The sequence below is a fragment of the Bufo bufo genome, chromosome 5, assembly GCF_905171765.1.
Source record: "Bufo bufo chromosome 5, aBufBuf1.1, whole genome shotgun sequence".
Classification (NCBI taxonomy): domain Eukaryota; kingdom Metazoa; phylum Chordata; class Amphibia; order Anura; family Bufonidae; genus Bufo; species Bufo bufo.
The window spans coordinates 514,904,628-514,922,230 of NC_053393.1; the positions used below are offsets into that span (position 1 = coordinate 514,904,628).

The 17,603-nt window shown below is 41.1% G+C and overlaps 1 protein-coding gene across 1 annotated transcript in view; it reads right to left on the reverse strand.

Annotated features, from left to right (window-relative positions):
* MALRD1 (MAM and LDL receptor class A domain containing 1) overlaps positions 1–17,603 on the reverse strand; it is a 365,234-nt gene that overhangs the window by 211,654 nt on the left and 135,977 nt on the right. The window contains exon 19 of the mRNA XM_040434052.1: positions 11,033–11,213. Coding sequence (XP_040289986.1) covers positions 11,033–11,213 — 181 coding nt within the window. The remainder of the gene's footprint in view (positions 1–11,032; positions 11,214–17,603) is intronic.

Here is a 17,603-nt window from a genome sequence, read left to right on the forward strand (position 1 = left end):
GTTCTGGGTTGAAAAAGCATTCCCAAATTTGCCATTCTGAAAATAACTAGTTTGTGGTATTTGAGGCCTACTTGAAATCTATCCCAAAAAGAAAATCTTACATTGAAGTTATTGATAGTGTCATTCAGAAAAAACTAAGACACACGCTAGCGTGCTGATAGAAGTGTCATTCTGTGATTAAACCTATAACTGTCACACAGCGCAAAAAAAAACAGGTCTCACATCTCTATTCAACCAAATCTGCACAGTTTTAGCTGGTCAAGTTATTTGTAGTGACCGTAAAAGCAGACTTTTTGTTCTGGGTTGAAAAAGCATTCCCAAATTTGCCATTCTGAAAATAACTAGTTTGTGGTATTTGAGGCCTACTTGAAATCTATCCCAAAAAGAAAATCTTACATTGAAGTTATTGATAGTGTCATTCAGAAAAAACTAAGACACACGCTAGCGTGCTGATAGAAGTGTCATTCTGTGATTAAACCTATAACTGTCACACAGCGCAAAAAAAAACAGGTCTCACATCTCTATTCAACCAAATCTGCACAGTTTTAGCTGGTCAAGTTATTTGTAGTGACCGTCAAAGCAGACTTTTTGTTCTGGGTTGAAAAATCATTCCCAAATTTGCCATTCTGAAAATAACTAGTTTGTGGTATTTCAGGCCTACTTGAAATCTATCCCAAAAAGAAAATCTTACATTGAAGGTATTGATAGTGTCATTCAGAAAAACCTAAGACACACGCTAGCGTGCTGATAGAAGTGTCATTCTGTGATTAAACCTATAACTGTCACACAGCGCAAAAAAAAACACGTCTTACATCTCTATTCAACCAAATCTGCACAGTTTTAGCTGGTCAAGTTATTTGTAGTGACCGTCAAAGCAGACTTTTTGTTCTGGGTTGAAAAAGCATTCCCAAATTTGCCATTCTGAAAATAACTAGTTTGTGGTATTTCAGGCCTACTTGAAATCTATCCCAAAAAGAAAATCTGCGCTGACATAAGGCCAGATTCTCTGTTACGGGACCGCTCTCCTCTGTCTGGGTGCCGGGGCCTAAATGTGTGACAGTGGCCTGTTCCAGTGGTGGGTGACGTGAAGCCTGATTCTCTGCTATGACATGAATACAGATTCTGCGCTGACATAAGGCCAGATTCTCTGTTACGGGACCTCTCTCCTCTGCCTGGGTGCCTGGGCCTAAATGTGTGACAGTGGCCTGTTCCAGTGGTGGGTGACGGGACCGCTCTCCTCTGTCTGGGTGCCGGGGCCTAAATGTGTGACAGTGGCCTGTTCCAGTGGTGGGTGACGTGAAGCCTGATTCTCTGCTATGACATGAATACAGATTCTGCGCTGACATAAGGCCAGATTCTCTGTTACGGGACCTCTCTCCTCTGCCTGGGTGCCTGGGCCTAAATACTGATGTAGCAACTAACGTTACACGTCCGCAAATGAGCGGGTATCTGACTAAGTATCAAGCCAATTAATTTAGATCAATACTACCTAAAACAAAAATATACATTACCCAAGGGTCAAGTGATGTGCAGAGTCTTGGGGCAGCCAGCTCTCAAGAGTTTTTCCCGATAATCCCAATGATTCTCCAGAGATCTATAATCCAAATGTTTCTTTGTGTTTTTTTTTTTCTTTCCCCTTTCCTCTTTTTTTTTTTCTGGTAACTGGTTTCTTAACCCAAAACTTATCAGGTGAACACGCCCTCCGAATTTGGAACTTTCCAATCATTGTTGGGTGGGCGTGGGCATTGATAAGGAGTATGACGTCATAATACTACCCAGAATGCACTTTTGCTACTGATGTAGTATTAACTGCGCTGACATGAAGCCAGATTCTCTGCTATGGCATGAAGAGACTGATTCTCTGCTGACATGAAGCCAGATTCCTTGCTATGGCATGAAGAGACTGATTCTCTGCTGACGTGAAGCCAGATTCTCTGCTATGGGACCTCTGTCCAATTGATATTGGTTCATTTTTTTATTTTTTATTTTTATTTTAATTCATTTCCCTATCCACATTTGTTTGCAGGGGATTTACCTACATGTTGCTGCCTTTTGCAGCCCTCTAGCTCTTTCCTGGGCTGTTTTACAGCCTTTTTAGTGCCCAAAAGTTCGGGTCCCCATTGACTTCAATGGGGTTCGGGTTCGGGACGAAGTTCGGATCGGGTTCGGATCCCGAACCCGAACATTTCCGGGAAGTTCGGCCGAACTTCTCGAACCCGAACATCCAGGTGTTCGCTCAACTCTATATGTGAACCCTTTGGAATGATATGGATTTCTGCACAAAGTGGTCATAAAATGTGATCTGATCTTCATCTAAGTCACAACAATAGACAATCACAGTCTGCTTAAACTAATAACACACAAAGAATTAAATGTTACCATGTTTTTATTGAACACACCATGTAAACATTCACAGTGCAGGTAGAAAAAGTATGTGAACCTCTAGACTAATGACATCTCCAAGAGTTAATTGGAGTGAGGTGTCAGCCAACTGGAGTCCAATCAATAAGATGAGATTGGAGGTGTTGGTTACAGCTGCCCTGCCCTAAAAAAAACACACACACCAGTTCTGGGTTTGCTTTTCACAAGAAGCATTACCTGATGTGAATGATGCCTCGCACAGAAGAGCTCTCAGAAGACTTACGAATAAGAATTGTTGACTTGCATAAAGCTGGAAAGGGTTATAAAAGTATCTCCAAAAGACTTGCTGTTCATCAGTCCACGGTAAGACAAATTGTCTATAAATGGAGAAAGTTCAGCACTGCTTCTACTCTCCCTAGGAGTTGCCATCCTGTAAAGATGACTGCAAGAGCACAGCGCAGACTGCTCAATGAGGTGAAGAAGAATCCTAGAGTGTCAGCTAAAGACATACAAAAGTCTCTGGCCTATGCTAACATCCCTGTTAGCAAATCTACGATATGTAAAACACTAAACAAGAATGGATTTCATGGGAGGATTCCACAGAGGAAGCCACTGCTGTCCAAAAAAAAACATTGCTGCAAGTTTACAGTTTGCACAAGAGCACCTGGATGTTCCACAGCAGTACTGGCAAAATATTCTGTGGACAGATGAAACCAAAATTTGAGTTGTTTGGAAGAAACACACAACACTATGTGTGGAGAAAAAGAGGCACAGCACACCAACATCAAAACCTCATCCCAACTGTGAAGTATGGTGGTGAGGGCATCATGGTTTTGGGCTGCTTTGCTGCATCAGGGCCTGGACGGATTGCTATCATCGAAGAAAAAAAGAATTCACAAGTTTATCCAGATATTTTGCAGGAGAACCTAAGGCTATTCGTCCACCAGCTGAAGCTCAACAGAATATGGGTGTTGCAACAGGACAATGACCCAAAGCATAGAAGTAAATCAACAACAGAATGGCTTAAACAGAAGAAAATACGCCTTCTGGAGTGGACCAGTCAGAGTCCTGACCTCAACCCGATTGAGATGCTGTGGCATAACCTCAAGAAAGCGATTCACACCAGACATCCCAAGAATATTGCTGAACTGAAACAGTTCTGTAAAGAGGAATGGTCAAGAATTACTCCTGACCGTTGTGCACGTCTGATCTGCAACTACAGGAAACGTTTGGTTGAAGTTATTGCTGCCAAAGGAGGTTTAACCAGTTATTAAATCCAAGGGTTCACATACTTTTTCCACCTGCACTGTGAATGTTTACATGGTGTGTTAAATAAAAACATGGTAACATGGTTATTAGTTTAGGCAGACTGTAATTGTCTATTGTTGTGACTTAGATGAAGATCAGATCACATTTTATGACCAATTTGTTCAGAAATCCATATCATTCCAAAGGGTTCACATACTTTTTATTGCAACTGTATGTCAAGATATATGACATACATTGACTCGCCGTGGTTAAGTCTGGAACTTACCTCCTCATAGAAACTGATTAAATTAATTTGACATGACCGATCCCTCATGAAGCCATACTGATATGGTGTTATTCACTTATTTTTTATGGAGGTACTCCAAGATAGCATCTCTTAGAAAACATTCAAACAGTTTACCCACGGCAGATGTTAAACTTACCGGCCTATAGTTTCTAGGCTCTGTTTTTGACCCCTTTTGGAATATTGGCGCCACACTCCCTGTCATTATAGATTCCTGTATGTGAAAGATAGCATAAAATCTAATTTGATACAAGTTAGCGAGAACAATTTAGAGTCAGTTTGGGTTACCTTGCAGCTTGATAATCATAAAGTAACTCGTGTAGGTGTTATATATAGACCACCTAGCCAAGTCAAAGAATTAGATGATCTACTAGTTGAGGAAATAGCTAAAATGACATTGAAGGGGGAAGTTATCATTATGGGAGACTTCAATCTTCAAGATGTAAACTGGAAAACCAAAATAGCTAGTTCTGCCAGGAGTACAGATATTCTAAATTCCCTACTGGGATTATCTCTACAGCAAGTAGTTGAGGAGCCAACCCGGAAGGAGGCCATTTTAGATTTAGTATTCACAAATGGGAATTTGGTATATGATATTACTGTAGGGGAAAGCTTGGGATCTAGTGATCACCAGTCAGTGTGGTTTACTATAAGTACAGTGACTGAGTCACACCACACAAAAACAAAAGTTTTAGATTTTAGAAAAACTGACTTTTCTAAAATTAGATTAGTGGTATACGAGTCCCTATCAGATCGGAACAGTTTCATTGGAGTCCAGGAGAAATGGGACTACTTAAAAGTGGCACTATTGAAGGCAACAGGTAATTGCATTAGGCTTGTCAGTAAAAGCAAAAAAAGGAAGAGACCACTGTGGTACTCAGCAGAAGTGGCCAAAATCATTAAAAACAAAAAGATAGCATTTAGGAATTATAAAAAAAAACAAAAAAAAAACGAGGATGACAGGCAAATTTATAAGATTAGGCAGAGAGAGGCCAAACAAGTTATCAGAGCTTCTAAAGCACAGGCAGAAGAGAAATTAGCTCAGTCAGGGAAAAAAGGCGATAAGGCATTCTTCAGATACATAAATGAAAAAAGGAAACTAAAACAAGGAATTACCAAATTAAAAACAAAAGAAGGAAGGTATATGGAAGAAGATAAAGAACTAGCTAACTGCCTCAATGAATACTTCTGTTCAGTTTTTACAAAGGAAAATGAAGGAAAAGGACCTCAGTTAGTAAAGAAGACTAATGAATCTTTTGATGCATGTGTCTTTACAGAGGAAGAGGTTCTAAGTCAACTGTCTAAAATTAATACAAATAAGTCACAGGGGCCTGATGGGATACACCCAAAGCTATTAAAAGAGCTCAGCGGTGAACTAGCAAAACCATTAACAGATTTATTTAACCAATCACTGGCAACAGGAGTCGTCCCAGAAGATTGGAAATTAGCAAATGTTGTGCCCATTCACAAGAAAGGTAGTAGGGAGGAATCGGGCAACTATAGGCCAATAAGCCTGATATCAATAGTGGGGAAATTAATGGAAACCATGCTTAAGGAGAGGATTGTGGAACATCTAAAATCCCATGGATTGAAAGATGAAAAACAGCATGGGTTTACTTCAGGGAGATCATGTCAAACTAATCTTATAGATTTTTTTGATTGGGTAACTAAAATATTAGATGGAGGAGGTGCAGTAGACATCACTTATCTAGACTTTAGTAAGGCTTTTGATACTGTCCCACATAGAAGGCTTATCAATAAATTGCAGTCTTTGGGCTTGGACTCCCATATTGTTGAATGGATTAGGCAGTGGCTGAGGGACAGGCAACAGAGGGTTGTAGTCAATGGAGTATATTCAGACCAAGGACTTGTTACCAGTGGGGTACCTCAGGGATCTGTTCGTGGACGCATATTGTTTAATATCTTTATCAGCAAAATTGCAGAAGGCCTCGATGGTAAGGTGTGTCTTTTTGCTGATGACACAAAGATTTGTAACAGGGTTGATGTTCCTGGAGGGATACACCAAATGGAAAAGGATTTAGGAAAACTAGAGGAATGGTCAAAAATCTGGCAACTAAAATTTAATGTTGATAAGTGCAAAATAATGCACCTGGGGCGTAAAAACCCAAGAGCAGAATATAAAATCAGTGATACAGTCCTAACCTCAGTATCTGAGGAAAGGGATTTAGGGGTCATTATTTCAGAAGACTTAAAGGTAGGCAGACAATGTCATAGAGCAGCAGGAAATGCTAGCAGAATGCTTGGGTGTATAGGGAGAGGAATTACCAGTAGAAAGAGGGTGGTGCTCATGCCGCTCTACAGAGCACTAGTGAGACCTCATTTGGAGTATTGTGCGCAGTACTGGAGACCATATCTCCAGAAGGATATTAATACTTTGGAGAGAGTTCAGAGAAGAGCTACTAAACTGGTACATGCATTGCAGGATAAAACTTACCAGGAAAGATTAAAGGACCTTAACATGTATAGCTTGGAAGAAAGACGAGACAGAGGGGATATGATAGAAACTTTTAAATACATAAAGGGAATCAACAAGGTAAAAGAGGAGAGAATATTTAATAGAAGAAAAACTGCTACAAGAGGACATAGTTTAAAATTAGAGGGGCAAAGGTTTAAAAGTAATATCAGGAAGTATTACTTTACTGAGAGAGTAGTGGATGCATGGAATAGCCTTCCTGCAGAAGTGGTAGCTGCAAATACAGTGAAGGAGTTTAAGCATGCATGGGATAGGCATAAGGCCATCCTTCATATAAGATAGGGCCAGGGGCTATTCATAGTATTCAGTATATTGGGCAGACTAGATGAGCCAAATGGTTCTTATCTGCCGACACATTCTATGTTTCTATGTTTCTATGTCCTTAAATATCAGAAATAAGGGTCTGCCTATGACATTACTTAATTCTTTTAGGATACGTGGGTGTATGCCATCTGGTCCCAGCGATTTGTCTATTTTCATCTTTTTAAGACCCAGATCCACTTCTTCCTGGGTCAGACAGGGCACTTTTAATGGGAAATTTAGTTTTACATTCTGCATTTCATCTGACAGTTTATTTTCCTCAGTAAATACAGAGGGGAAAAAACTAATATTTAATAGCTTTGCTTTCTCCTCATCGCTGTCTGCAACTCCCCCCTAATCACTCTGTAAAGGGCTGACACCTTCACATTTATATTTTTTATCATTTATATAATTAAAGAACACTTTAGGGTTAGTTTTACTTTCTTTGGCATTGAATCTCCTTGTCTCCAGTTTGGCTGCTTTTATGTAAGTTTTACATATTCTATTTTTTTCCATATAGTTTTTCAATGGTTCCTCCCTACCCTTCTGTTTTAGTGATTTAAAAGCTTTCTTTTTGTCCTTTATTGCTTCCTTTACATTTCTATTTATCCACATAGTTTTTTTTTTTCTTGTTCCTCACCCATTTATTCCCATAAGGTATGTACTTCTCACAATTAGAGTTTAGGACGGTTTTAGAAATATCTCCTGTTGTGGCTGCATTTTTATTTGAGGACATTGTCCTAGTTAGTGACACTAATGGCCTCTCTTAGCTGGTTAATTTAGCTTTTTTTTGTCGTTTGGTATTCTTGTCCCTCCCTTAAGATACGCTCTTTTGAATGTGTCCCTCAAACTGCATATCGGTTGTTCTGTCTATTGGTTAGTACAAAGTCCAGTATGGCTGCCCCTCTAGTCGGGTCCTGAAAAAGTTGGGAAAGGTAATTGTCTTTGGTTATTGCCAAGAATCTGTTTCCTTTATAAGATCTACAGCTTTTGGTATTCTAGTCTATATCTGGGTAGTTTAAGTACCCCATAATACTGACCTCATTATGATTTGCTGTCTCATCTATCTCCTTTAGTAGTAGATTTTCTGTGGACTCTGGTATATTAGGTGGCTTATAATAAACTACTATTAATATTTTATTATTGTTTTTGCCTCCATGTATTTCTACTCACAGTGACTCCACATGTTCATGTCCCTCACTTATATTTTCCCAGAGTGTGGGCTTTAAATAGAACTTTACATAAAGGCAGACTCCTCTCCGGTTTTGATGATACTTGCTAAACAGACTGTAACCCTGTATGTTAACCACCGAGTCATAGCTATCATCCAGCCATGTCTCAGTTATTCCCACTATGTCATAGTCCTCCATAGACATTAAACTACTTCCAGTTCACCAGTTTTATTAGTCAGACTTCTAGCATTAGTGTACATACAATTAAGAGGTTGTTGGATATTTTTTTACCCTACACCTGTCCTTATGAACTGTTCTAGTCCAACCTTCCACTACTCCTTCAGTTTCATTACCTTACCCCAGGTCTCTATCTGCACTATCTTCCCCTCCTCTAATGTAATTACTCTCCCCCAAGTCCCTAGTTTAAACACTCCTCCAACCTTCTAGAGATCTTCTCCTGCAAAACAGCTGACTTCATTGAGGTGCAGCCCATCCCTACAATAGAGCTTGGAGCCGACAAAGAAGTCGGCCCAGTTCTCCAGGAACCCAAACCTTTCCTTCCTACACTATTTATTAAGCCACTTGTTAACCTTCCTAATCTCTCACTGCCTTTCTGCTGTGGCTCGTGGTTCAGTCAGTATTTCGGAAAACACTAGCTTTGAGGTCCTTGCTCTAAGTTTGTGACCTAAATCCCTAAAATCATTTTTAAGAACACTCCACCTACCTCTAACTTTGTCATTGGCTCCAATGTGGACCATGACTGCTGGATCTTCGCCAGCCCCTCCCAGTAATCTGTCAACCCAATCCACAATATGTCAAACTCGAGTGCCAGGAAGACAACACATTTTGACGATCCTGGTCTTTGTGACAGATCGCCTTATCTGTACGCCTAATTGAGTCTCCCACTACCAGTACCTGTCCGGCCTGCCCTTCTCTCCTGGTCCCCGGCTTACTGGAGCTGACATTCCCCTGACTGGCAGAGGAAGTGTCTTGCTGCAGTAGTGCTCTCCCTGAACTGACACCCCCCTCATCTGCCAACCTTGCTAACTTGTTGGGATTTGCCAGATCCAAACTAGCCTCCCTGGCACTCTTCCCTTTACCCTGCTTTGTAACTGTTATCCAGCTACTTAACTCACTTTCCTGAGCCTCCATGCTACCACCCTCCCCCAAAGAGTGCCTGCTCAGTGAGCAGCAAACTCTTTTCCAAATTGCCAATGCTTCTCAGTGTTGAACCTTGCTCGTTTAGAAACGCGATGTGCGATTCCAACGGGCAATTTGCTCATGGGCTGTTCCAGGACTACATACATTTGACAAGATGTGCACTGGACTGCATTGTTAATAATGGAACACATACTAATGGGGATTACACAAGAAAAGAGAAAGAAAAAATACAATAATACAGTGCAATGACTTACTGTAGTCCCCTCCTAAAGTCCCAATGAACTCAATAAGAGGAGAGAATTGAAAGATCACATACCGTTATTCCTATATCATAGATTGGCATTTCATTACGGGCAGTTCATCTGTTCTTGTAAAAGAACCACTAGGCTTCCTGCACATATGAATGTATTTAAAGTGGATTTTCTGCATAGATTTTGCTGCAGATTCCTCTGTTTCCACTTTGATTCTGTATCAAAATCCATATATGTTACATGCAGACTTTGTAACTTTGTCACAGATTTGTCCTGAAGAATGCAATCCATAAAGAATTAACATGCTACAGATTTCAAAATCTGCAACACAGACCAATTTCTGCCCTGAAAATTGCTCCGTCATGTAGATGAGGAGCAGGGGCATTGTGAGGTTAAAACATTTGGGGCCTGGGCCCCTGATGTTTTGTGCCAGGCCCTGAATGTCCTGCCTGCCAGATAGATACAACTGTATCGCTGTCCTTCAGACGGCAGTACAATTGAATCTAATGCACTGGAAGGGCTGAAGGACCTGTGATGACATCACGGGTCAAGTGACTAGAAAAACAGGCAGTGGTTGAGAAGGACCTGCGATGATGTCACTGTCATGTGACCAGTGCAGGAAAGTACGGCAGTGAAGAGGAGAAGTCCTGGGGTAAGAATCTGTAGTGATGTTTCCTGCATGAGGAGAGGTAAGTGAGGGGAGAGGCAGAGGAATGCTGGGAGTTGTGGTTATTTAACTGGGACTGTATGTTAGGGCTGAAGGGAGGGATGTTATTTACATGGAACTGTGTGTTGGAGGTGGCTGGGGAGGGGGTCATGTTATTTACATGGGACTGCATGTTGATGGTGGCTGTAGGAGGGAGTGATGTTATTTACATGGGCCTGTTTCATCAGTTATTATCCGTTTGAGCCATTTTCGTCTGAGATCCGTTTTTTTTAGACGCATGCAGGACTTTTTTCTGTCTAAAAAAAACGGATCTCAGATTGAAATGGCTCATACAGATGACAACTGATGTAACAGGATCAGTTTAAAAAAAATAAAATAATGGATCCCATTAAGTCCTAGGCATTTTTTTTATTTCTCTCTCTTCTTCTGACGGATCAGAAGAACGGAAAGTTAATCAGTGATGTGAACTCAGCCTTAGGCTAGTTTTACACTAGTGGCAAGGGAGTCCGGCAGGCTGTTTCGGTGGGTGAACAGCCTGTGGGATCCGTCCTGCCGCTAGTTCACGTGTGCCCCCAGACTGCCGCTCCGTCCCCATTGACTATAATGGGGACGGGGGCAGAGATTGTTGCTACTGCAAGTAAACAAAAGGCCAGAAGAGAACCAGGGAAATGAGGAAATATATATTTTTTGCCTAAAACTTGCTTAGCATAGTTTTATATTGCTGCCCATCAGATTTTCATTGATATATATATATTTTTTCATAACTCGGACAACCCCTTTAACACAACCAAAGCCACTGAAGCGTTGAGCTAACATTTCTTACCACAATGTAATTAAAGCATGAAGAACGGTACAGCTGTGTTACCAACAGGTATGTTTACTTCATACAGATAACTGGGGGCACCACTTGGCACAAGCCCCGATGACATCCTGACCACAGAGACCAGAGAAGCTATAATACCGTAGCTCACAGCATTACTGGGCCAGATGCACAGTAAGTAATATTTTGGGAGTGGGGGATATTCTCTGATGAGATAATATTGGAGTTACAGTATTTATTATGTTGCTACTCACACGGTGAACAGTTTAAAAACTCAATGTCATCAATGGCCGCTCCTCCGCCAAAGTCTCGCGTCCGTATGCCTTCAAATATGACTTCAAAGTGTCTCAGCTTTCCCAAGCGAATTTCCACTTTATTCCAATACCCATCTTGATTCTCGGATTCTCCCCATACTTTCATTAGGTTATTTTCTGTCTAAAGAGAGAGAAATATAAATGTTAAGAGCAATGAGTCATAGCAGGTGACATCCATTAATACATTTTCATACCACATTAATGACTGATTTTCAACAGACTGCATCTATAAATTATGTAGCGGATGTGGGGAAAATGGAAAATAGAGAATGCTTCAGCACGCATGGGTTGCTAGATCTTTTTTTAATTATTTGAATTTCTTATTTTAACCTACTGCAAGTTAACTCCAATTAAAAAACTGTGGCCTAGACTGATAGTTTTGCAGCTGAAAGTAGCTTGAATGTCATTTTATTGTATTTAATCGTTCCAGGTGTGCACACAGAAATCAGAAAGTGCCATAGCAAAATGTAGAATGCCCCCCCCCCCCAAATAAAAGTCTGTTAATGGGGTGAGATTGGACCTGGCAGTTTTCTGTCACTTTTCTAAGGTTAAGGTTCCCTCCATACTTGGGGGGATATAGCAAACCCAGCTGGCCTATGATACACCAGAATTATTAAGAGGCAATAATTCTGGGGCACAGTTAGGAGTTCCATGCGCCATAAAAAGAAACCTATGCCAGCAGGGCAGCTGGCATAGATTTCTGGTCTAATGTGTGCCAGTTTTCTGCTGCACATGTTGTTCAATGAGTCAGGCTGCAGAGGTTCCACCTGGTCCTGCTGTCCATGCCTGCCCACTTTTTGTAAATATGTGAGGGAGGTGGGAAAGGGCAAAAAATAAAAATATTTTGGTACAAAAAAGTTAAGTTAATACATTCCCCCAATAGGTTTTTGTGCTTTTTTTTTTATAAACACCTGGAGCCTGCTGATTTTTGGGGAAAAAAAGAGATGCTATCAACCCAAACAAATGAACCAAAAGTGATGAAAAATAAACATTTTTAAAAAGTGGCTTTTTCAAAAAATGTTACACGTTAAACCCCTGTTATAGTGACAGCTATTGTTAACATGCCAAAAAAAAGTATGATTGTCATTCCATATGCTACATTTTTCAGTGTATTCACACTATAAAACTGCCATAAACACCCCCAAATACCCATCATATCCCATTGTAAATGATAAAGCTCTACTAGGGGAGGTCAGTACATATGAATTTATCAAGCTACAATAAAACACAAAAGCAGCTATATAAACCTCTATGCAGTGAGCTCCCCCTGCTGGCGGCTGCAGGATATTTATTTGACTATGTCTGGAAGCAGTGAAAACAGCTCAGTGCCAGACCCCCCCTTCCTCCCATGGCAGGATGTGATCTGCCTCCATGCAAATGACGCCACTGAATCATTCTCATATAATGTACAATTGCCTTAGCTGCATTGAATTGTGGCAAATCCTGTGTGGGAGTCATTTGGTATATATGTTTTCAGCCTCTGAAGGTAAATACAAATGTTTCCATTCACTGACAGTTAACAATGGTCTGTAAAATGGTAAGAAACTGAAAGGAAGAATATTAAAAAGTTGCATGATGTGATGTGGGTAGGAGTAATGCTATACTCTCACTGGCCAGCAGATCAATAGAACTACAATTAGCAGCACTGCTTATCAAATGCACAAAGATATAAGCAAACAAATGCTAAATAAACTGCTTGGTTGCTATATAGAAAAAAATAGAAGCTCTTTGCGCATATTAGTGATCAAAAATATGTCGGCCCATGTACCAGCGACAAGGTGGCTTCCATCAGATGGGGCCTACTCTAACACGGCTCTCCGGGGATAACAGCCTACAATATGGGCAAAGTACAGCTATGTAATCCTGCTGATTAAAAACAGTTTTTAATCAGCAGGAATACATAGCTGTACTTTGCCCATATTGTACGCTGTTATCCCAGGAGAGCCATGTGTTAGAGTAGGCCCCATCTGATGGAAGCCACCTTGTCGCTGGTACATGGGCCAGACATATTGTTGATCAATATCATACCTCCAACCGTCACAGATCCGTCGGGACAGTCCCGGATTACAGTGGCTATCCCGGTACAGGGGAGATATATCCCACATTCTGGCAGCTGTCTCTGAGTCCATAATAAGCAGAGAGAGTTGCTTGTATTATGATAAAGCAGAGAGCCGGCATCGGCTATCTGCTTCATCATCCCTCCCCCCTGCTGGCTCTCCACTCCTCTTGTCTGTGCGGGGGGCGGGACTGGCCGACTCTGCCTCCTTCACAGACTAGAGGAGCCGATATCCTGCTGCTTGGAAGAAGGTAAGTACAGTTGCAAGAAAAAGTATGTGAACCCTTTGGAATGATATGGATTTCTGCACAAATTGGTCATAAAATGTGATCTGATCTTCATCTAAGTCACAACAATAGACAATCACAGTCTGCTTAAACTAATAACACACAAAGAATTAAATGTTGCCATGCTTGGAAAAAGTATGTGAACCCCTAGACCAATGTTTCCCAACCAGTGTGACTCCAGCTGTTGCAAAACTACAACTCCCAGCATGTCTGGACAGCCTTTGCCTGTGCGGGCATACTGGGAGTTGTAGTTTTGCAACAGCTGGAGGCACACTAGTTGGGAAACACTGCCCTAGACTAATGACATCTCCAAGAGCTAATTGGAGTGAGGTGTCAGCCAACTGGAGTCCAATCAATGAGATGAGATTGGAGGTGTTGGTTACGGCTGCCCTATAAAAAACACACACCAGTTCTGGGTTTGCTTTTCACAAGGAGCATTTTCTGATGTGAATGATGTCTCGCACAGAAGAGCTCTCAGAAGACATACGATTAAGAATTGTTGACTTGCATAAAGCTGGAAAAAGTTATAAAAGTATCTCCAAAAGCCTTGCTGTTCATCAGTCCATGGTAAGACAAATTGTCTATAAATGGAGAAAGTTCAGCACTGCTCCTACTCTCCCTAGGAGTGGCCGTCCTGTAAAGATGACTGCAAGAGCACAGCGCAGACTGCTCAATGAGGTGAAGAAGAATCCTAGAGTGTCAGCTAAAGACTTACGAATGTCTCTGGCATATGCTAACATCCCTGTTAGAGAATCTACGATTCGTAAAACACTAAACAAGAATGGATTTCATGGGAGGTTACCACAGAGGAAGCCACTGCTGTACAAAAAAAATATTGCTGCACGTTTACAGTTTGCACAAGAGCACCTAGATGTTCCACAGCAGTACTGGCAAAATATTCTGTGGACAGATGAAACCAAAGTTGAGTTGTTTGGAAGAAACACACAACACCATGTGTGGAGAAAAAGAGGCACAGCACACCAACAACAAAACCTCAAACTCATGGTTTGGGGCTGCTTTTCTGCGTCAGGGCCTGGACGGATTGCTATCATCAAAGGGAAAATGAATTCCCAAGTTTATCAAGACATTTTGCAGGAGAACTTAAGGCCACCTGTCCACCAGCTGAAGCTTAATGGGTGTTACAACAGGACAACGACCCAAAGCGAAAAAGTAAATCAACAACAGAATGGCTTAAGAAGAAGAAAATACACCTTCTGGAGTGGCCCAGTCAGAGTCCTGACCTCAACCCGATTGAGATGCTGTGGCATGACCTCAAGAAAGTGATTCACACCGGACATCCCAAGAATATTGCTGAACTGAAACAGTTCTGTAAAGAGGAATGGTCAAGAATTACTCCTGACCGCTGTGCATGTCTGATTTGCAACTACAGGAAACGTTTGGTTGAAATTATTGCTGCCAAAGGAGGTTCAACCAGTTATTAAATCCAAGGGTTCACATACTTTTTCCACCTGCACTGTGAATGTTTACATGGTGTGTTCAATAAAAAACATGGTAACATTTAATTCTTTGTGTGTTATTAGTTTAAGCAGACTGTGATTGTCTATTGTTGTGACTTAGATGAAGATCAGATCACATTTTATGACCAATTTGTGCAGAAATCCATATCATTCCAAAGGATTCACATACTTTTTCTTGCAACTGTATGTGGTGTTTATTTATTTTTTTACTTTCTGTGAGGGGCACAATGTGGGCATATTACTGGGGGGTCCAATGTGGGCATATTACTGGGGGCACAATGTGGGCATATTACTGGGGGGTCCAATGTGGGCATATTACGGGGGGCACAGTGTGGGCATATTACTGGGGGGCACAATGTCGGCATATTACTGGGGGGTCCAATGTGGGTATATTACTGGGGGCACAGTGTGGGCATATTACTGGGGGCACAGTGTGGGCATATTACTGGGGGCACAACGTGGGCATATTACTGGGGCACAGCTGGGCATATTACTGGGGGCACAGATGGGCATAATTCTGTGAAGACACAATGTGGGCATAAATACTGTGCGGTGGCATGAAGGTGGAATAATTACTATGGGGGGCATTAAGGGGACTTGGTGGGATTAGGTGTTTAGTTATGTTTTGGGCGGAGTTAGAGGCGTGGCCTAGTGCAGAAAAAAAATTGCTTTGCGCGCCGCACAATGTATCTCTCTTTATTTGTTTACAAGGTTGGGAGGTATGCAATAATATGCGCAAAGAGCTTCTATTTTTTTTTCTATATGCCAACAAAGCAGTTTATTTAGCATTCATCATTTGCTTATATCTTTGTGCATTTGAAAATCAGTGTGCTGTTACTTGTAGTTCTATTGTATTGTGTTTCAGCGGAGGTAGCGTGCACCTGCGTTCTCATATCTATACATTATTGAGGTGTTGGTTCGTTTATTTTTTATCTCGCCAGCCGATCAGGCAGAATAGGCTACCATAAGGCTCTGTATACATCTCCACTGTCCCTCCCTGCTTCCTGGGTGAGTGGCTACACTCCATACTTTACTTTATCACTGGCCTCAGTGGTCACGTGTACTAGAACAGCACTACAAGTAATGTGCTACTGACATGCTGCTCAAGCGCATATGACCACTAAGGCCAGTGATTGACTATAGCGGGACTGCTAAGTGCTTTTTTTTTTTTTTTTACGTTTAATTGGACACAGATGTTGATGATTTGGGTTTTCAGCTCCTAGGCTGGACAACCCCTTTAATTGTAGCAGAATAGACTGCAGTGTGTGGCCTTTATGGCAATGAAGAACTGTACAAGTGGATTGTGAAACTAACTGTTCTGTGGGTGGCATCATTAAATCATTCATTGACCACTAACTAGTGGTGTTAATTCTACTGTGGATGATAGCATTACAAAGATTACATGGACACTCATTTGTGGCATGTATCATTAAATGGACACTGAATGGCTGTATTAATTGAATAATAATTGCATGAAGAGTATTGACGGTAATCAATTGGTTACAAATTATGTATCCGTTTACTTTACTTTTTTATGCTTGTTGTATTTGTGATTTATTCTTGATTTTACATCATTGGCAACATTTCAGTGTAATAGGCTCTCAACTGAAGGGCTCATTCAGATTTGTGTATTAAAATACAGGTCACATAGGGATGCACAATATGGATTTTTTTTTTACAGTTTGTTTTGTTTTTGTTCTGCATTGTGTTCTGAGTTGTCCATTTGTAATCCGTATTTTTTGAAGGATTAACTTTTTTTCCTAAATGGGACATTCATTTATGGCATATCACAAGGAGAATCCCCCGGTGGGCCCCTGAGCATGGTGGGCCCCTAGTCTCCCACCCCCTTGACAAGTGGAACATAACACAATAGACTTACTGTACTACATACATATATTTAATGTTCAGCACTTCCACCAGCCTGTGTTCATAGAAAAAACTTGATAGATTATTAAAGAAACTCCCCAGTTTATTATTATAGACACGATAAGAGCTGAAATGACTTCTAGCTATAGAGGCATATGTGCATATGTGCCTCCCACTTTTTAAGGGACCAAAAATAATGGGACAATTGGCTTCTCAGCTGTTCAATGGCCGGGTGTATGTTATTCCCTCATTATCCCAATTACAATAAGCAGATAAAAGGTCCAGAGTTCATTTCCAGTGTGCTATTTGCATTTGGAATCTGTTGCTGTCAACTCTCAAGATGAGATCCAAAGAGCTGTCACTATCAGTAAAGCAAGCCATCATTAGGCTGAAAAAACACAACAAACCCATCAAAGATATAGCAAAAACATTAGGCATGGCCAAAACAACTGTTTGGAACATTCTTGAAAAGAAGGAACGCACCGGTGAGCTCAGCAACACCAAAAGACCCGGTAGACCACGGAAAACAACTGTAGTGGATTACCGAAGAATTCTTTCCCTGGTGAAGAAAACACCCTTCACAACAGTTGACCAGATCAAGAACACTCTCCAGGTGGTAGGTGTATGTGTGTCAAAGTCAACAATCAAGAGAAGACTTCACCAGAGTGAATACAAAGGGTTCACCACAAGATGTAAACCATTGGTGAGCCTCAAAAAAAGGAAGGCCAGATTAGAGTTTGCCAAACGACATCTAATAAAGCCTTCACAGTTCTGGAACAACATCCTATGGACAGATGAGACCAAGATCAACTTATACCAGAGTG